This window comes from Kryptolebias marmoratus, linkage group LG4 (genome assembly GCF_001649575.2).
Source record: "Kryptolebias marmoratus isolate JLee-2015 linkage group LG4, ASM164957v2, whole genome shotgun sequence".
Lineage (NCBI taxonomy): Eukaryota > Metazoa > Chordata > Actinopteri > Cyprinodontiformes > Rivulidae > Kryptolebias > Kryptolebias marmoratus.
This window is the reverse complement of record NC_051433.1, coordinates 11,028,947-11,048,958: the sequence shown is the minus strand read 5'-3', so window position 1 is coordinate 11,048,958 and position 20,012 is coordinate 11,028,947. Positions and strand designations below refer to the sequence as shown.

The following is a 20,012-nucleotide window of genomic DNA, read 5'->3' as shown; positions in this document are numbered from 1 at the left end:
CCTCCCCCTCCTGCCCCCACCGAGCCGCCAGGCTGGCTCTAATACGATCCCCAATAAACAAACGACAACAAAAAGTCTCCAACAGCTCTCATGTCACAGTTGCACTTTTCACCTGGCAGCAGACGTGATCACGCCCCGTCTCACAATAAAACGGCGAGCACGGCGGCACAAAAGCAGCCTCAGACCTGAAGGTAATTACCGCAGCTTTTCTTAGAACGCTCCCTCTCGGAATCGCCCTCACTCCTCCCAGGAAGCGTTCAGTAGTTCTGTGAATCTGCTGATGAACGATCCTCCCCTCCGCTTGTCCACCCCGCTGACTCAGATGCAGGCCATATGCATTGTTGAGCAAAACACACTCTCTCACACACACACACACACGATGTGGCCCTTTTACTTCCTCACACAATTTGCTTTTCCCTCAAAATTAAAAGCTCAAAGGCCACCGAGCCTTTGTGTCTCAAAGGTGATTTGTGGTGAAAACGTTTCGCAACAAGTGTCACAAGAGCAGTCAGCATGTGATTGTTAATGACTGTTTCTTTCCTCCTGTTGCTTTCTTTTAAAGCAACAGGAGATATAAAAAGGGAAACAAAGATAGCAACTTCTTTTTCGCTTTTTTTGTTTGTTTGTTTTCAAATGTGCATTTTATTAGAAATATTTACACATGTAAAAAGTACAAAACGCTTTGCTGAGAAAAAAAAACAATAAAATGACATAAAATATGTCTGAATGAAATCAGTGTATTTCTTAGAAACAATATGTACATGCAGGAGTTCGGTTTAAACTCCACATCCATGGTTAAAAGTAATTACGGTTACAGTACTGCGTTCCATCCCTTCTCCCGGGCCGTTTCTCAACACGTCAGTCCGAGCTTGAATTTTTGTCAGATACATTTTTTTCTTTTGACTGGCCTCTACAGGCACCAAGGACCTGCTCAAAGGTTTTTGTCCTTTTTCCTTTTTCCCTTCCCTTAAAATCAGCCAAACGGGTCGAATCGACTGACCTCCCCCACTGATTCCCCAGGTCCGGTCTCTCATACCTTGAAGGGGTATTCCTTTAAATAACGCTGCATGGGTCTCGGGATGGGCAGCTCGTCGGGGCAGTCGGTGTGCCGGTTAATGACGAGGCGTGTGAGGTGCTGCAGCGAGGGCAGGCTCCAGGGCATGTACGCCGGCCGCTTCAGTTTCAGCACCACGGGCACGTCCTGAACACCGTGCTCCGAAGGTTTCCACGTGTCCTCTTCCTCCTCCTCCTTCCCCTCCTTCTCCTTCGCCGCCTTCTTCTTCTCCTCCGCCGCCGCCGCCTTCCTCTCCGCGCCCATGTAGTGCTGCACCAGGCTGGACACGTTGGGGAAGGACGAGAGGCTGGAGCGGGCCGGCGAGCTGGAGTCCAGCAGGAACTGGGTGTCGCTGTACTGGATCCGTATGCTCGTGGGGCCGCGCGCCGTCCTGACTGTCAGCGTCAGCATGTACATGGGGTGGCTGCTGTCGCGGACCAGAAAGGTCCCCTCCGACGCTCCTTGGAGGGCAGCGTGGGCCTGGGCCGCCGTCAGGGCTCCCCAGTACCATCCTGCACACAAGCCTGAGCGTTAGCCTTCGAGAACGGAGGTGGGGAAATTCACAGAACAACGGCTTGCTTTGTGTTTACACCGACAGACGCCAGCTGACATGAAAGAATATCGGCGAGCTGCTAAACTAAACAGCAGCAGCACAAGCCCGGAGCAGAATCAAGTACAAGCACGTTTTAACGGGCCGAGCCCACACCAAAGTAAGCAGGAATTAACCAGCGAGGGAGGAGAAAAAAAACACACACACTTTAGGATTGACAGATGAAAATCCAACACTCTTTCTTTCTTCAGTACCTGAGTTTTCCAGATAGCACAGGTTCAGGCCGATCGCCGTCAGCTCCTTCACGGGGTCCCACGTCTGAGCCGAGCGTTGAAGGCACGAAGGAGGGGGCACGGCTCCTTCCCTCATACCCCGAGGGCCTTCGGTGCTCAGAGTCCTGGGGCTGGAAAACGAGACGAGGGGGGAGAGGTGGAATCAGTCCGCCGTGAAATATAAACACGGTGAGCTTTTTCGTACAGTCTCGTCGGTCGCTCGTTTCTTCTTTGTGCTTTTCTTATTTATTGAGAAATCTCTCCAAGAAATCTAAGACCTTTTTTTTCTTTTTTTAATTCCTGGAATCAGACTAATTGTTTCTACCTTCAGGACAGCATTTTCTTCGTTCTTTTTACTCAGAAATGAATTCTTCTCATTAATATTGTTATTATAGAGCACACAAGCAGGACAGATTTGTTCTCTGATGAGCCCAAACTATGACAGATATGTGAAATGAGATCAAGGAAACAAAGAAAAGTCTACTCACCCGCGTTCACAAAGAATCATACTAATAAATCCTCTGGAGGGGAGAAATCCTGTTAGTGCTCTTCAGGAAATAACCAGATCATAAAGAGAAGCTCGGAAACAGCTGCTTTTAGAGGAATATTTCCTTTAAAAAAAAAAAAAAAAGAAGAAGCTTGTAAGGTTGGTTTTTGTGAAGAGAAGCGATACAAAGACACGCAGAGCTCGTCGAAGACAACCAGGAAATGCTCCTGTCACAAACAGCGACTCTGTCCTGTGTGTTTTTAAAAATAACAAAATAAAGAAGAAGAAGAAGAAGCGTAGCAGGTTGAGATCAAATCAAACGATCAGCTGCGAGACGGCAGCGCTCCGGAGTGTGTTGTCGCCAGAGTGGGATCCAGACGTGTGAAGGACGGAGGCTTGAAGGCTTGGCTTTTAAAATTTACCGTTTCCTAGAAGTCGGTTCTCAGAACTCCTCGCTGCACCGGCTCTGCCTCTGACGTCACGCGCGGCTGCCGCGCCGCTCTCGCTGAAACAACGCTTCCGCTTTTCACCTGCGCCGCGCGGATACCTTCAGTCCGCCGCTCACTCTTTTTCTTTTTTTTTTTATTACCCTTTCTCTCTTTCTCTCCTCCCACGCGCGGCTCTTTTTCAAAGCCTTCGCTGAAAACATAAAAAAAAAAAAAAAATGACGCGCGCGCTCTCTCCCCCTCTCTCCCCCTCTCTCCCCCTCTCTCTCCCTCTCTCTCTCTCCCAGGAACCGTCCGCGCGCGCGGCAGCTTCTGCCTACTGGCTTTCCAGGAATAATTGCAGGGCCTGACTCCGCCCCGCCGGGCGGCCCTGACAGAGCCCTCATTCTGGGAAATTCGCCGCCTCGGCATTAAAGATAATAGGAGAGCACACAGGCTATTTCCAGTAATATAGATTTCCCTCGATCCTGTTTGGAAAGATGCGGCTGCAGCTTTTCGTGGAGGTTCAGAGCTTTCAGACTAAAGAAAACAAGTTGTTTTTGTGTCAGAATATAGGCTAAACTACAAAGCTGTGTTGTTGGGCCTGGGAGGATTTTTTTTATTTCACTTTCTCCACCACTTCTCACGTTATCTTCTCTCACATTTCCTTCTAGGTAACCTATCTTGGATATTTAGCCTCGGCCTTTTTGTTTAACCCTCCTGCCTCCACAGTAGGTACCCACTATATTTACTATCACCGAGTCAAGTCTAAATAGATGTTTGATGGCTTCTTTCCTGCATTGTTAGAAATCCGAAGGACATCCTGTTCAGGGAAAAAGTTTTCAAAATATTTCTCCCAGCTATATAATTTGAACCATCTCTCATTATGTTCAAATGCAGTGTTTTGACACACCACATGCTGGAGTCACAGGCATTTTTTCTTCTTTTGTTTTGTTTTAAAAACCGAAAAGAAAAAGGGCTGCTGGTCTCAAAGAGGGGCGTCTTAACCTTTTCCCAGGAATCCTGGAATGAGCTCGTTTTCTAAGAAGTCTTGTGGACTTTATCTATCCCTGCAGGATGTCGCTGAACAAATATGCCTTTCTGGCTCACGCAAAGAAAAAGGGGAGGAAAAAAAAAGGTTTATATAAATTGTGCTTTAGGTGGCAGATTTAAAGATCAGAACCTGGTGAGACAGAACGAGTTCGATGTCGAATTTGATATTTCTGAGCAAATCATTGCGCTCACAAGGACGACGCTGCAGAACCACGAGCTGGAGGAAAAACAGGAGTTTGGACTTCATGTTTTTTTCCTGCATGTTGGTGCACTTATAAGTTATATTAATTTCAGTGTCAATAAAAGTTCAAATGACAAGATCTTCCTTTTTCCCTTTGTCATGCACTTCCTTAAAAGTCAACACTTGCAGTTTCCTTTTCTTTCTCGTCTCTGGGTCAATAATTGACAACAAAGAATTTATTGAGCAGCAGCTAATGGTTAAACGCTCCTGCTCCGGTTTGAATCCGGGGAAGTAAGGATGCAGACTGCTTTCTCATCTGAGAAGTGCGTCGAACGTTTTCTTCCCAACGAGCGTTTAATTACAGAGCGGACGAAGACCACAGCAGCTCTCATTCTGACCTGACACATTTATTATTAACTGGGGCCAACTGGAAACGTCTCAGGGGCTTTTTTTTAAAAAAAGACTCCTCGTTCTCTAAGGAACCCCGAAGAACGCCGCTTCTCTTCGCCTTCCTTCGAGCCCGGGTCAGGCCACAGGTTGTGTTTCGGCTCAGAAATACAAATAAAATCACTGAGGTCCTGCACTTTTATTGTTATATTCTCCATTCATGAACAGATCCCAGGTATTGTTGAGGATGTCTGCTGCTTTTAGTATCCCAGTAAGTACATAATTATCAGAAATCTGGAGCGAAACAGCCTCTGAGCTGAAATATTCTTGTAAATCTTTTTTTTTTTTTTTTTTCCACTAGCTATTCAAAGCCGACTCCCCACCATGTGCACAAATATTTTCTTGTAAATGCTTGATTGTTAGTTTCCACTACATGGTGGTGTTGTTTTTTTTCTGACAATCTCTCCACAAGCCAACACAAGGCCACACGTGCTTGCTTATAATTCGAATCTGTCAAACTTTTCCTGCGTAATCACTCCGCATACCCAGAATTTACTCAGAAAAGGGTTCAGCCAGGAATAAAGCGAGCGACTGTTGTCCTCCCTCGGTGTCGAGGAAGAGAACATTTCAAGGGTGTTCTTAGGAAATATGTGGAATGTGCGACACAAATTCCTCCTTTGTGAGTTTGGAGAAAAGAGAAACCTTGTTCAGCAGGCGCAGAGATCGTGTTCGGTGATGATTTCAGCCGACTGCTGCTTAGTTTATTTGACTTTTTGTGTGTGTTTAATAAATAAAAAAAAAACCTCCACTCTTGGAAGAAAAAAATAAAATGTTAAGACTAATGGATGTTAAGGGTGAAGCTTCTGCTGCGAGGCACAGTGTGGACTCGGTTCATTACTCTGACACAGATTGAAACGAATCAGCAGCTTTCGCTTCTGATACGCCACTCTTTATTGGAGCCGTAGGAAATCTGCTTTTGCTCACATCGCTCCCAGAAATAAAAAGGTTCTCGGTACGAGGAGTGAAAAGAGGTGCATTTGCTCAGATCGTTTATTCTGTTGTTGGCCCAAGATGCAGGAATAAGAACGGCTGTGACGAAACAAAACTGAAATATTTGCAGTTCAGACCATCTGGAGTCAAATAAATGTCAAAGAATCCAAGAATAAATCCAAGAATCGCTGCGTTCTGACTTTGCAGTGGTGCTAATTTCACAACCTCATCTTTAATGCTGAGTTATTGCTCAGATTGTGGATAAAAAAAAAAAAACAGTGTGCGTCTGCAAATATAACACCAAACCAAACGGTTTTTACTTAATGTCAGCTTTTTTTCTGATTCCAAGACAGCCAGGCGATCCCGTCACCGCCTGCGTGAGCACACGTGTCGTTGGCTTGCAGTCTGTTAGCAAAATATCTTACGAAGCAGAGGACTCGTTCTCTAGCTGGGTCCAGCTGATTTAAGATGGCTGCCGCAGCTGGTTGGCTTCAGCAGTTCAGTTTTTTTTTTCAGATATCGAGCTGAAACCTGCTGTTTAATTCAGAGTAACAGGGTTCAAGTCGAGCTTTCCTTGCTTTCATATGTGACATTTTATTCTGCAGCATGCACGGATCTGGGTTTTATTTGGTCTAAACAAGACCTTCGTTGAAAACCCTGCAGCCCGAACGGCAGCGGGACATTTTGGAGGAACCTGTTTATTATTCTGTGATATGAATGATATGATGGAGCTCCCGCACCCTCATACCGCGGCAGATATGGGCTCTTCGGCCGTTTCCTGCCTTTTATTTATTATTTTTTTAAAAGCCAGATGGTCCCTTTTTTTTCCTCTGTAGCTGGGAGGATTTAGTTCATGTTTTCCAAGAAGACTTTCACATTTTGCTTTGACAGACCCCAGGACAGTTTCTCATAATGGCTCTCAGTGTTTCCGAGCCAATGAAGTACTTTTATTTTATTTTTTTACAGATCCACATCTGCTCTGAATGTGGCTGATGTGTGAGGGCTGTACACTGCCCCCCCCCCCCCAACAGAGTGTTCCTGAGATTATTCTGCTTTTTTTTTTTTGATGGTTTAATGGACCACAGATGATAAAAAGTTTTCATTTCTCTGCCAATTTGTTTCCTTTCACAGATCGAGCCTTTCTCTGTCCTTACTTCAAAGAACCACAGCTTTCCCAAGATGGTTTTTTATTATAACTCTATCTACTTGATGCAAATTAAATTAGCTATGAAATCTTCTTACAAGGGTTTTTTCTTCTTCTTCTTCTTCCTTTTAGCTTAAAGCTTCTTAATTTCTTTATCCGTGTTTTCAGCACCAAATTGAAAAGGAGCACTTATTTAACAAAAAAAATAATACATTTATTTATTTTATTGCCTTAGCGCTTTTCGTTTTTGGTAGAACTTTACAGTTTAGGAGATTTTCGACATCAAGATTTTACACCTTTTTATGAAACTGGGTTGTTTTATGTAAGAGCTGCTAACATGACTTATTATCCTCCTCCTGGAGAAAAGTAATAAATCTCGTACTTTGGGTCGACGGCCAGAACCAAATCACAAATCTTCTTAGAAACAGCAGCAGTTCCATTCAGTAACACCATAAAGGCTCTGAATTATTTCTGATCACTGACCAATAGGTGGTCAGGTTGATTTCTGCCTTCCTTATGGGTGTTTTATGAACTTTTTCCTCCGCTGTCAATTTAGTATTGCATGATTTTATGACAAAAATAATTATATTGATGCCAGAAGCGCACCAGAATTGCTACAGCTAGCCGCTGCTGCTGTCACGACCTGTGTTTATAAATCAGTGCTCACATGAGCAGCTGCCAAATATTTACAGGCGGAGTTGTTTTAATATCATTCCACTGGGGTTTTGTTGCCGCTCAGACTAGCCGTTAGCTCGTCAAACTGAGGTCGTTCAGGCAGCCATGTACAGCAGGTAAGATATTAATTGTTCAAGCTCTTTCGACAGAAGCTGTCCTGCTAAAAAGAGCAGATTGTAACAGTTTGAATCCACTTTGTAGCAGATTATCTTTGTGCAGATTAGGTAATATTTTAATCCTTAATGTCTGCTGATTTTGTTGTTCTTGTGCTTCTTTTAGAGCGAGGGACTGAAAACAAAAACTAGTCCTTGGCTAACTCAGGTACGTTTTACATTTGACTCGTTTCGATCTTGGTTAAATGTACATTTTCCCTTTTCTGAAATAAATAAACTGAAGCTTGAAATAATTTATTGTAGTGCAATCCTTCAGACTCTTTAGTGCGTCGAGCTGTCTGGTTGTGTTTACTAGCATAAGTCAGAGCAAGCTGACCTTTTTTTTTTTGCAAGCAGCAAAAATACAAACATCTAAGCCCACAGTTTAAACAAAACTGTATTGACAATTTATTCTTCCGTGGATACATTCTTACAAACATTGTTGATACAAAAGTTAACAACAGGGCTGAATGAACCGTTAATTTATGTATTCACACGTGAGTACTGGTTTTATTCTTCTGTAAACTGCAGATTGGAAAGTCTGAAAAACAGATTATCTTATATTAATAACAAGAGTCCCTTCTAAATGCCTCTATATGTTTTTTCCATTTCCTGAATATACCTGTAAAACATTATCCCAGACTGACCGACAGAGTCTGATCAGAGATTATTAATCAGCACAAACGAATCAAAAGTAAACCCGTGTTTCAGCACACACACAGCAGAGGGCCGGCATCCCTCTCTGAGCTGGAGGGGAAACGGGAAGGAAGGCCAGGAAGTGCAGACGTTACTGTAAACTATCCCGTCCACTCCTAGCTGTCGTGAATGGCCTCTCCTGTCCCCTTAATAAGACGCTTGTGTCCTCTTTTCCCCGCAGGGCCGCGGGGCTTCGCGAAGGCCTGCCTGTGGGCGTACTGCTTGGGGTGGACCTCCTCGTACAGAAACTCCTCCGTCAGCTCGTCTCCGTTGTCGATCTCCAGCTGCATGTTGATGCAGACAGAAAAAGAGAGCAGTCGGAATGCAGGTGGACCGGATGTAGAAACCAGACCCCCCCCAAAAAAATCACTGCACATCAATAACTTTGACTTTAATGAACCATTTTGTTGCAGATTTTGCTCCTGAGCCGCCTTTAGGTTTTAGTGACAATGACTCCCAGTCAGATAGAAGCAGATGTCACCATGTTTCATTTTATTTGAATTATTTACAGTTTCAGTAAGTCGGTAATATCCATGAAAACACTCTGAGTAAGAACCACGCACCTTAATGTTCAGTCCCGTCTGTTACCTTTTTAGCTATCTCCAGATGATAATCTTTCTCCACGTCCTCCAGCAGCCGACTCTTGCAGCTGGAGTACAGCATCCGCTCCTTGATGCTGCAGCTGTATCCTGGCATGGAGTAGATAAACACTGTGGGAGGAGACGCATCGCCACAGTCAGAAAAGTCAAACTGCACCCATTTTATTTGACAACAGATCCGCTGCGTAATATATTTTAGGCTACTACGCATCAGTAAGCAAAAACAGCAGAGAGCTATGTTTCTGTAAAAGGAACAAAACAACTGCAGTGTGTATAATTTACATAAATGCAGAGCACAAGTTTTTGCAAACTGTTTAACTCCTGAATTTACATATTAAATGTAGATTCTGAGCTATGGATTTTTCATTTTTAATTTAATGTGAGGGGAAAAAACCTGAATGCAACACAAACAGCTTCTTAAATCAGCTCTTAAACAGTGAAATCATTTGACTGGATTTGAGAAAAAGCTGAGTAAGTTTTCACAAAACAAAAGAAAAACACCTGGAGTTCAGTGTCAGAAGGCCAGTGTCATAGAAATTAATCTAGGATTTTAAAAAAATTAAAGACTTTAGGAATTTCATTACCTACAGTACATGTTAGAATTTAAGGAAAGGAACAATATAAATATATAATATATATATAACAGACGTGTTTGTGTTGTGGAAATCCCTGCTCTAAGGACGCAGATGTCTACTTGACTGACTTGAACAGGAGGGAAAGCCTCATCAACCCTGAACCAAATATGAAAATCTTGAAGCGGCTTGCCTTTCCTGGAACTGCTTTTTTCCTGAAAATGTTTTGCCTGTTTTAATGGAGAAAAACCGCGTCCTGCACGGCTCTGCAGTCACAGAGTCAGGTCGTCTTCTGAAACTTTTAGGAGGATTATAAAAGATTTCCTTTGAAAGAGCGCACATTTTAAATCAATATTTGAAGTGTTATCTCACGCTACGTATAGGCTTTAACTAATCTGGACTTTATTTCTTCTTTTTTTTTTATAACACTGACACTGTTCCGGATGATATGAGAATAAGTGTTTGCTGTCCGGGATCACGGACGGGTGCGGGGAACTTGTTCACAGACACAGAGGATCGTTATGGGTCGAGAGTTTGGCGTCATACCGACGGATTCCAGGTAGTCCCCTTCGTGGGAGTGCTTGTAAAGGAAGAAGTGGTATCGGGGAGTGTCTTTGGGAACCCTGCGGGGCAGATCTCGAGTTTCTGTAGGGTTCGAGTGGACCAGCTCGATGGTTTCCTTTTCCACGTCCAGCCTCTGAAAACACAACAGCGAACGCAGAGAAGGCTTTTTCAGCGTCTGCTCTTTTAGGTGGTGGTTTCAGTGAACGTGGACGTGTTTCTGACCAGCTGTATGTAATTGATGCGTTTCTGGGCCAGAAGCTGCAGGGTTCTTCTGGCTGCCTCCTGCAGCGGAAAAGCGAGGCCCTGAAGAGTCTGGTGCTTGCTCTCCACGCTGATCTCCGTCTTCACCTGCAGGGGGCAACAGACAGATACGTTTTTATTGTCGAAAAGTCCAGAGATCCCCCTCGAATCGAGGATGAACTCCCACATATAGTGATCATTTTCAAACATACCTGTTTTACCCGGCCCTGGAAGGACAAAAACAAGGAGAAAGTTACCCAATGTGTGTGTGTGTGACACGAGATGCATAAAAGATGAGCGCAGAGACCTCAGCAGCATGGTTAAAAAAAGGAACCGGCTCATGCACGAAGCTATCCGCCGCTGACCTCTCACCTCTGTGATTTTGATCCTCTGGAGCTCCTGCTCGGCCGGCGTGAGCGGGGCCGGGCCCGAGCAGGACGACACGTGCAGCTGGAAGCCCTGCAAGCAGACGTCCTCCTACAGCCGCGGGGGCCAAACGAGAGTTTTAGGGCGCGCGTCACCGCAGCACTTTAGAGACATTTTGTCAAGCAGGGGGGGGGGGAACCTTTGACCTCTGTGGTGCCAAACATCTCGTACTTCACGTGGCCGCCGCCGAATTCCTTCTTCACCGTGGCGCGGGTGGCGGCGTACAGCATCTTCTGTTTCACCTGCGAACATCAAACACTGCTGATGGAAACCTGCGTACAATCTGAGTAAATAATAAACAAGATTCTATGAAAGATTAAAAATAAAATACTTTTGGTTTGGGAATAAATTGGTGTAGATTTAGATCTTTAGAAACACATTGATTTTTAAAAATGTGCAAATATTGAGGTCATTAAGTTAAGGTTAGTTAAGTTGTTTTTTTTAGGGTTTGCAACCTGTGGCTCCAGGGCCACATGCTGCTCTTTGTAGCTTTGACCAACACTAACATTAAAAACAGTAATTTTTATAATCATAACCACGATAGAAAAGCAGTTGTCTTGTCTGATTTTATGTGAATAAAATGTCAATGACAGGGTTAGAAGTAAAATTAAAACAAAACTTCAATAATTCCCATTTAAATATCCAACAAACCAGCTTATTTCTTATGTTTACTCTAATAAATTAGGATGCCAGTAAATGCTGTTTTATTTCAAAGTTGGATACTTGTTACTGTTCATTTTCCACACACATAGAAACAACTCCCACAGGATGTTTAAATGTTATGAATGACGTATAAAAAAAGAAAAATGTTTTTAAGAGTCTGGTGTTTGCCTTTGCCATAACATAATATAAATCTGTTATAAATATGTTACAGATTGTTAATTTCATAATGTCACAAACAACAGTTTTCATACGTAGTATTTAAATAACAATAGGTTGTATCTGTATTTCATGTTTCTTACGCATGTTTTGTGCCTCTGAACGTGTATTATCTAGTGAGAAAAGGGGCAAAAATCTGATTTTTCTTTGTTCAGCTGTTCCCTTTTCAGGGGTCGCCGCAGCGAGTCGTCCTCCTCCAACTAACTCTGTCTTCTGTGTCCTCTGTCCTCACTGCAACTACCTATCTGTCCCTCCTACAGCGCACCTCACTGCTGTCCTCACATGTCCTGTACAGACTTCTCTGCCTCTCCTGATGTCCTCACACAAAACCACAGCTCCTCCCTCAGCTCCCTGTCGCTTTCTTGATCTAAATCCACAAAAACACAATTAAGCTCTTTCCGATCCTTTCTATACTTCTCCATCAGCATCCTTAAAGCAAAGATAGGATCTGTGGGGCTCTTTCTTGGCATAAAACCATCCTGCTGCTCACAAATAGTGTTCTCTTGTCTAAATCTACCGTGTCCTCACCCATGTTCTTAAATAAATGGCCCCAGCACACTTCTCCTCCATTCCTCAGGCATTACCTGAGACATCCACTGAATAATCGAGTCAAAAATCTCTTAAAAGATGAACTTTAAGCACCTAAAATAACTCGAATCGAACGGTCGGTTTGTCTTTGGGACTTGCTGCTGAATGAGTTGGAGGACATGTTGTGCGTCTTACTGGAGACTGGTCAGGGGACCAGGAGATGAAAATCCACTCGTAGCCCAGTGCATTCTGGGAGTCGAGCCGGTACAGGACGTAGCAGGGCTCCTGGTCGTCCAGGAGAGGAAGCAGGAAGTGATCATAGTCCTGGTCCCAGTCGTGTTCGGGCTCTGTGTAGGCCCCCAGCACCAGCTGCTCTGAAAATCAGACCACCACTCATCACATACCTGAGCCCAAATACGACGACACGTCTGACTCACGTCGCTCATAGTAAGAAGGTTAAGAAAACTAGATTAAAGTTGACCTTAAACTCTCTTTAGATTGGACAACCTTTATGTATTATTTACCTAAAAATGTAAAAAACAGGAATATAAAAACAGCACACAATATTTGTTGTCAAAAAAGGTAAAGTTTTTGCTATTTTTATTCAAAAATCATTCTACTTCCAGGGTTTTGAACAGAATAATAACAAAAAATAACCAAATATATTTAACATAAAGCTGTTTTCTAAAAATTATTTGCATTTTTCCCATTTTGGACACTTTAAAACAGTAATTAGGTTGGATATTTAATTTGACAGTTAAATTTATTTCCTATTTCTCTCCTGAAGAGTTTCTGGACTCATTATTAGGTCCTCTGTAAGTCGGTCCGGACTGGAGCATCGTGGAAAAAGGAAAAAGTGAAATCTAATATCAGCTGGGATATCTTCTGACCCGGGTTAAATCTCTCGGCAGAGCCTGAAAACACGAACGAAACTCTTGCAAAAACACCCATAAACCAGAAGTCTGATGACCTTAGTGGGGTGCAGGGGGGGCTTTTCCCGACTGTCTCTTGGGGCGAGTTGCTATTCTGAGCTGCAACACATTCCAGCTCTGCACGCACATACTTTCCATCAGCCATTCTCTGCCGGCTTCACGGGTCTGCATGAAACCAAGTTAATCATCCACTTTTACACCCTGTGGGGTTGGGATACCCGGATGTTGTAAATCCTTCATTTTTATTACTGAAGTTAAAATCTTTTGGGGGGCTTTGAGGGGGGGTGGGAGCAGATGTCAGGGATGAAATCAGCTCTAAAGATCCAGCTTCTCCTTTGACTTTAGAACAAATACTCTAAAGAAAGCAACCAAGTCAAGTCATGTTAGTTCAAATAACCAAAAAATAAAAAGTTAAAATAAAAAAACCCTGCAAGGATGAGAGCAACAACCCTGCGAACAAGATTTTTGTTCCTGGCAAGAAAATGTTTCCCAACTCCTTTTATTGCAAAACTATAGAAAATGCCCATTATTCCCTTTTAAACTTTATTTTTGTGGCTTCCAGGATGAGTTTTTGACATTTTTTTGTTGTTTTGAAAACTAAAAAACGGACACTGAAAAAAAAAAAAGGCAAATTTGTAAATTTGCTGTCAAACCACAGAAAGCAAACTTTGAGATCATATTTTTCCCCCCCTTCTTTTTCATTTAGTTATAAAGAACTGGGATATTATAGTTTCAACCCAGGAACAAGACATCTAATGTGATGAGCTATCCTCCAACAACAATCCCGACAAACTTGAAGAATCGATTTAAACATTTTCTTTCCTAAATCTGGAGCCCAAAACTGTTATTTATTCAGGGGAATTTGTGTCACTTTTGGTAAATAGACTAAAAAAAGAACAGAGTTATGGAAACTTAAAGGACCTGCTGTGTTTGTTGTAGTGAGTGACAACATTTCGCACCTTTGCACATTTAAATTTACAGCAAAGCCTGTGCAGACATGTAGAACTGTCCGGTCGTGTCCCTATCTGTCCCTCTCTGTCTCTGTCCGTCCCTCTCTGTGCTGACATCGACCCCAGACCAAATGTTTGACGTGACAGCCGCGGCCCACAAAGATAGACCCCCAAATTGTCCCAGAATGCCTCTGACTTGAGTCGTATTACAGCGTGCCGTGGGTCAGATGTAAACACCTCACGGATGATCCGTTACCTAGAAAGCCATTGCCTCATGGAGGCCGCTCAGCTGTCATGTCTCGTTTCTCTTTAACAGCTCCCTTTATGTTCTTTGCGCTCCTCTGAATCCACATCTTAAATCCCCTCGACGTTGCTCAGAGGAAGTGACTTGTTAAACTGGAGGGAATTCGGGCCTCCTGTGCTGCCAGTGCAGACCGAGTCACACAATGAATCATCTATTTTTCCATCTTTTAATAGTTTCTGTACAGATATCCAGGCCTTTATTAAAACAGTGCCTGATCATTAACTCAAGGGATTGATACTGTTGTATAAGAAGAAGCAATTATTCACTTAATCTTCTCTTTTTTTTCCTACTTAACATAAAAAATGTCTTATTTTATTGAGATCTCAGCTCCATCCATTGGCAACAAGGCTGCTAAACTTTAAGTTACACTTGGGTTTATTACATTTTCTAACACCAATAATAAATAAAACACACAAACATGAATACTTTAAAGATTTTGAGGCCCTCTTGGGAGCTTCTTGCAAAGAGCAGATGAACCAAACTAACTTTTTACAGTTTTCCTCCCCAAAAATTTAGATACTCAAATCATCTGACTCATCAGAATTTTTTTGGGGAGGACATAAAGTTGTCCCTCTGAGGAGCAGCCTACCCCGGGGTCACTCACCGTCCCGGATGCAGACCTTGATGAGGCGCACTGCTCCACCTCTTGCCTTGGCCAGGAACTGCCTCAGCTCTGGTGTCACCACCAGCGCGAGAAACATGGCGGGTCAGCGGTGTCCTTCTCCTGCCCGGAGGGAGGGAGGTGGAGGGGGGTGAAGGTAGACAAAGAAGCAGAAGCAGAAGCTCCCAAATATTCAGTCCAATCCAGCAGAATAAAGCAAAGTAAAGGTGTTCCTCTGCTCCGGGGTGAGGGTCAGCGTCTGTTTTCTGACTGTAAAAGTTGGAGGATTTCTCAGTCTGGGCTCTGGCGGTGTGCGTCTGTACGAAATGGGTCGTTGCTCAAGTTAAGTGGGACAGTGTCATGTGGACAGACAGGGAACTTGATCTGCTTTCTCCCAAATTTAGCTCCCCGACCGTCCAGGCCGGGGAAAGTGGCCCGTGAAACACCCAACACAGAGCCGGACAGGACGACACACAAACCTCACACCAACACGTGACTCGTTACAAAAGGAATAAATCTAAAGCAGACGGGCTCCTTCACAGTCTGATTTTAAATCCTTTTTATATTCCTCTGGCGTCCAACACAGCAGAAGTTGTTTTATGAGTTGTGTTAAAAGTGGTTTATGTCTGTTTCTATTTTATTTGATACTTTTTGCTTTTTCTCTGAATGTGCAGCACTTTGGTTTTAAAATGTGTTTTATAAATAAAATTGAGTTGATAATCCACTGTTAGATGGTTTTACATGTATTACACCAGCAAACATCCCTATGATCATCGATTAGAAATAAACATTTATGCTCTACCTAGAGTTTAAACAGATCTAAAAATATGAATTTGTTTTTAACAATGGATCACAAAGGCGGCCATCTTGTGATTTACTTTCAGCAGACTAATTTGAGTGAAAGGATGCGCAACGTTTTGGAAACCTTTACGCAACGTCCACGTCAGACAACTCCTGACAATCAACAGATTGAGCAAGATGTTTTTGCCGTCATGAAACACCTGACTGTGCTGACGATGTCCTCCTCAATCCGATGAGCAAATTCTCCAGACAGACAACCCGGGTTGTCTGTCTGGACAAAGAACGTCACACTTGGAACAAAAACAACAAAAAAAAGAACAAAACGTCTCCTTACCAACATCCTCCAAATCAACAGTAATAATTATTTCTTGACTTTGTTGTGAAGGAATCACTTTAAGCCGGCCTCCTCGGCAGCTAAATATAACCAAAATATAATTAAATCTGCTAAAAAACATGCCTCGGGTACGCCAGCTGCCTCAGAAACAGTTTATAAAAGTGAAATGATCGAAACCTGCATCTTTACAAAGCAAAATATTTTATTGTTAAATATAAATTAAAAAAAAAAAGAGAAAATTATAAACAAGTGACCCATTCCCACGTCCCGTTATTTACAACAGAAATCCGATCTGACCGCGGCCTCTTCAGTCCGTCCTCATCAGTCGTCGATGGTGGGGAGCCAGAAGGCCTGGAAAATTAAATATATCAAAATATTGAGTCACTTTAACCATAACAGGGCTCGTTAGTGAGACTGGAATCTACATAAGAATTTAAATAACATAAAAATCGACTCGTAAAAAGGTAACTATAAGACATTACCTCCACATAACAAAATATCCAAATTCATGGCTAACCTTTGACCACTTTTCTTGATTTGTAACTACGTTTGTATCTCAGGTTTGACTTCAGGTTGGATTAATTTGTTTCAGGCTGAAGTTCGGATCTGAAGGCTGAGATTTCGACTCGTTCGGCTCCGAGCCGTGTTTCGGCGCTCACCATGTTGGAGCAGGCGCTGGCGAACGTCATGAACTTGGGGTTGAACTGCAGGCAGGTGATCGGGCCCGTGTGTTTCCCGTCCAACAGCGCCACCTTCATGCCGCTTTCTGCGTTCCACACGTGGATCTTTCCGTCCTCAGAACCTACAAACGAGCGTTTGACACGAACACGCCTCATTACAAATTAGATCACGAACAAATCTACATTTCGAAGGCTTTAAACTTAATAAAAACACAACAACTCAACCAAGTACACTCGCCTTTATAACCACAACTGTCTTTATACATCTTTGCTTAGTCACACTGAAAGGATTTATCAGATTATTGTTACTTTGATTATCTTCTGCCGTTCAGAGATTCCTTACAAAGAAGTAATTAAACTCCACTCTCTAGCTGGTGATCTTTTATGAATCACTGCATTAAAAAGCAATTATTAGATATTAATGAGGAAGAATAAGAAATAAGTTTAGCTCAAGGCAGAACAAATTTAAAGCTGGTCCAACTGAGGCGGAATAAAAACTAAATAAAAACCTTCTTTACAAGGAGAGACACTCCTGTTCTAATTTGTTGATCCAAGTTTAACTAAGTCTTGAGGAATTTGCATCAAATAAAACACTAAATAAAATTAGATTCTGTAATATTTGATCAAACGTGTGATTAACCAAGCCTAAAAATGTTCTCAGAAGGGGGAAAAAAAACAAGCTTCATTATGAGCCGCAATTAACTGAATGTGGTTCAGTGTTGATTAAAGATAAAGTATTTTTAATTAGAGGACGACTGACATTCATCTTAAGAAATCAGAGCAGCCAGCAGCCGATATACAACACTTTTTTTGTTGGTATGTATTTTTTATTTAACAAATAAAACAATTGTTTGACTTAAACATATTTTAACAACCCGTAGAATATCTTTGTTCACAAGAAACTAAATTGTGTGCTGCAGATTTACTTTTTCTTCATTAACTGATTAAATCTGTGCAGGAACGGCCGATTGCAGATTCTGTAAAAGTGGTAATAAGTGTTAATTTTGACTTACCAATCATCACAAACTGAGAATCCGGAGTGAAAGAAGCCTCCAGTATCACACCTTTACTGTTGTTGTAGCCCTGTGGGTAAAGAAACGGTAGCGATGAACAGAACACATCGACAGCTCCTTCAAAAAAAGGTAAGAAATCAGAGTCTTAAGACAAGAATCCTAATTTCTGTTTGTTTGACTCTTTCGTTTTAAACTGTTCCTTCTGCAACTTGTGTGGGACGGCGCCTCGTCTCTTACCCCGAAGGAATGTAGCACGGCCCCCTTAAAAGCGTCTAAGATGCGGAGGGCGCCGCCATTTGTAGAAAGAAGAATGAGTTTCCCATCATTGCTGAACTTGAGTCCCGTCCACTCGCAAGTCCGATCATACTGGAGCTTAAATGTTGCAAAGGGACCCTGTCGATGAGAAGCTCCTTATTAGTTGTTTGTCTTCATGTATCCGATAAGCTAACATACAAAAACAAACAGCCTGAATTATACCTTGTCGAATGACCGCAGATCATACAGTTTAACCATCTCTGAATTTATTCCAGCGGCAAAAATGAGACCCTCTGGATCAAACGAGCACACCGGCTTCCCCTGCAGATGCATCAGGCCCTAAAATTGACAAATGACTGGAAAAATCAGTATCAGGTGTACACGGCTCACAAAAAAACAAACAGAAGCTATTATTGTCACTGTACACAGCTTGAAGTCTTACTTCTGACAAACGGGTTAAAATTAGACACTGACCTGACAGTTAGGTGACCGCAGGTCCCACAGTCTGATGGTTTTATCTAATGAGCCTGAAATAAATGTGTCATCCACAGGAGACATGGACAGAGATGTCACTCTGCTCGCCACAAACACAAACACACATTAGAACGACGTTAAACACAACACAACCGGATCAAACTTCACAGATACAGAAACCGTCATCCAGCCCTCACCTTTTGTTGTGTCCGGGAAAATACCGGATGTATTTGTTATCATGAAGCGACAGGTACCTGATGGTATCTTGAAAGAAAAAGAGAGGCGCCATTAACCAAGTGTCAAACCAACACGACCTGCAGCAGGAAACACGGCTGACAGCGGGGGCAATTAAATAAAAAAAGGGCCTGCATCAACACACCGAGCGGTTCAAAAACAGGTCTGATGAGTAGACTCAACCGTGGGCAAGGCAGTCACTTGTACAGTTAGCTCCTGTATCGGGCAGAATCACAGACCCTCAAACTGTACAAACAACTACCTCAGACTACAGCGAGCAACGAGACGATGCAGCATCTGTCCTCAGGCGTACGGGAGCTCAGCCAGCAGCAGCACGACGTGTTTATAAATGCTGAAAACCACATCTGCTGGGTTAAGATTGTGTCTGAAACCCCCACTGCCCGCCAACATCTGACTGAAAACAACAAAGGGTCAACTTTACACATACGTACCGTCGATTTTGTTGGAGCTGTAGACCACAGTGTTTGCAGCATGTGTGTACCTGATCAGATCCACGCCGTACTTCTTACTGTAGAGAGTCCGCTTGGGTCTGACACACAAAAACAAACAGGGTAAAACAAAAGGGACAATCAATTAATAAACTCAAACAACATTAGATTGCTTCCAGCTGCAAAAGCTAGAAAAAGATCTTCCATTTTGTTATTTCACTGAAAATCCTAAACAAAGCTACATCACTATCTGGGAAGGCATGTTTGCAACTAACTATAATTATAAATAATCACTGAAATGATGCAAATGAACACTGTCTTGTAAACTAAACACAATGTTGCTCAAATACTTTCAATAAAATTTTTCTGCATTTGTAGTGAGAAGCCATTTATGATTAGGACCTGAGAAGTTTATGAAAATCCCATTCATTCATTCATTCCCTTTCATATTCACAATACTCCAAATAACTATCATTAATGTTCTAATGAAGATACGTGGTTTTACTTACTGGTGCATAATTCAAAATTCTAATAAACTGCAGGGTTATTATAGCAGCAGATTTTATTTAATTAACACACAGGTTAATTTCAGTGGGCAGCGCAGTGCGGCAGGCCTCGGCAGCTAGCATAGCAACAAGCTAACATGAAAAACAAAAGTGTGAACTCGGCGTAAACCGCTCTTACTTTCCCTCCTGGCAGTCATACAGCACTATAGAGTCGTCATCGCTGCTGGAAATGATAGTTTCTCCGTTTGAACTGAAATCGAAGCAGTTGATTTTGTCCGAGTTCTCCCGGAACACCTTAGCAACCCTGAAGCTCCGCAGCACATTGTCCGTTAGCTTCATGGTGGCCCGTCCCCGTGAGTGTGTGTGTGTGTGTGAGGGGAAAAAAACGCCCTCGTTTAGTTTTCTGTTACTGAACTTGTAGTAATCCGCGCAGCAGCTATGCAAAAAGATTATTATTATTATTATTTTTAAAAAAGAAATCCCGCCCGTGGTAGTTACGCTCCACGGCAAGAGGAAGCAGGGGAAACACACCGCCTTCTTCGCGACGTTGGTGACGCGCATATCGTCACCGGACGCGCGCAGAGAACGACAACCACGTGACCGCG

The 20,012-nt window shown here is 42.8% G+C and overlaps 3 protein-coding genes and 1 long non-coding RNA gene across 5 annotated transcripts; 1 reads left to right on the top strand and 3 right to left on the bottom strand.

Moving 5' to 3' along the window:
* Nucleotides 1-618: 618 nt before the first annotated feature.
* LOC108231178 (cytokine-inducible SH2-containing protein) lies at nt 619-2,922 on the bottom strand. Its single transcript, XM_017408084.3, has 4 exons — nt 2,786-2,922; nt 2,365-2,487; nt 1,859-2,007; nt 619-1,566 (listed from the first exon to the last, which is right to left on the bottom strand). The coding sequence occupies exons 2-4, from the start codon at nt 2,382-2,384 to the stop codon at nt 1,031-1,033; spliced, it is 705 nt and encodes a 234-aa protein (XP_017263573.1). The 5' UTR covers nt 2,385-2,487; nt 2,786-2,922; the 3' UTR covers nt 619-1,030.
* On the top strand, nt 1,927-8,417 carry LOC119616954. Its single transcript, XR_005233060.1, has 3 exons — nt 1,927-2,065; nt 7,498-7,539; nt 8,248-8,417. It is a non-coding gene; the product is annotated as an uncharacterized LOC119616954 (long non-coding RNA).
* On the bottom strand, nt 7,750-15,077 carry LOC108231390 (twinfilin-2). 2 transcript variants are annotated; one of them, XM_017408428.3, is made up of 9 exons: nt 14,665-15,074; nt 12,070-12,248; nt 10,614-10,709; nt 10,414-10,518; nt 10,254-10,268; nt 10,024-10,149; nt 9,784-9,934; nt 8,655-8,776; nt 7,750-8,350 (listed from the first exon to the last, which is right to left on the bottom strand). In XM_017408428.3, exons 1-9 carry the CDS (start codon nt 14,759-14,761, stop codon nt 8,183-8,185), a joined length of 1,059 nt encoding a protein of 352 aa, XP_017263917.1. In that variant the 5' UTR covers nt 14,762-15,074; the 3' UTR covers nt 7,750-8,182. The 2 variants fall into 2 exon arrangements, with proteins under 2 accessions (XP_017263917.1, XP_024859986.1); XM_025004218.2 differs by having other exon boundaries at nt 8,253-8,350; nt 10,607-10,709; nt 14,665-15,077.
* A 901-nt stretch (nt 15,078-15,978) lies between these two features.
* On the bottom strand, nt 15,979-19,967 carry wdr82 (WD repeat domain 82). The gene is made up of 9 exons (XM_017408431.3): nt 19,586-19,967; nt 18,905-19,002; nt 18,416-18,482; nt 18,219-18,318; nt 17,967-18,083; nt 17,727-17,882; nt 17,490-17,559; nt 16,456-16,598; nt 15,979-16,147 (listed from the first exon to the last, which is right to left on the bottom strand). Exons 1-9 carry the CDS (start codon nt 19,744-19,746, stop codon nt 16,118-16,120), a joined length of 942 nt encoding a protein of 313 aa, XP_017263920.1. The 5' UTR covers nt 19,747-19,967; the 3' UTR covers nt 15,979-16,117.
* Nucleotides 19,968-20,012: the final 45 nt, after the last annotated feature.

What these genes read in the sequence shown, in the direction of transcription:
- wdr82 (XM_017408431.3), bottom strand. Translation starts at nt 19,746, where the DNA reads ATGAAGCTAACGGACAATGTGCTGCGGAGCTTCAGGGTTGCTAAGGTG. An exon ending in CAGCTCCAACAAAATCGACG is followed by an intron (nt 18,483 to 18,904) that starts GTACGTATGTGT and finishes TTTTCTTTCAAG; the next exon opens with ATACCATCAGGTACCTGTCG. An exon ending in CCAGCGCCTGCTCCAACATG is followed by an intron (nt 16,148 to 16,455) that starts GTGAGCGCCGAA and finishes TTAATTTTCCAG; the next exon opens with GCCTTCTGGCTCCCCACCAT.
- LOC108231390 (XM_017408428.3), bottom strand. Translation starts at nt 14,761, where the DNA reads ATGTTTCTCGCGCTGGTGGTGACACCAGAGCTGAGGCAGTTCCTGGCC. An exon ending in CAAGGTCTGCATCCGGGACG is followed by an intron (nt 12,249 to 14,664) that starts GTGAGTGACCCC and finishes TCTGATTTTCAG; the next exon opens with AGCAGCTGGTGCTGGGGGCC. An exon ending in GCATCAATTACATACAGCTG is followed by an intron (nt 9,935 to 10,023) that starts GTCAGAAACACG and finishes TTGTGTTTTCAG; the next exon opens with AGGCTGGACGTGGAAAAGGA.
- LOC108231178 (XM_017408084.3), bottom strand. Translation starts at nt 2,384, where the DNA reads ATGATTCTTTGTGAACGCGG. An exon ending in ATGATTCTTTGTGAACGCGG is followed by an intron (nt 2,008 to 2,364) that starts GTGAGTAGACTT and finishes CTCGTTTTCCAG; the next exon opens with CCCCAGGACTCTGAGCACCG. An exon ending in GTGCTATCTGGAAAACTCAG is followed by an intron (nt 1,567 to 1,858) that starts GTACTGAAGAAA and finishes GCTTGTGTGCAG; the next exon opens with GATGGTACTGGGGAGCCCTG.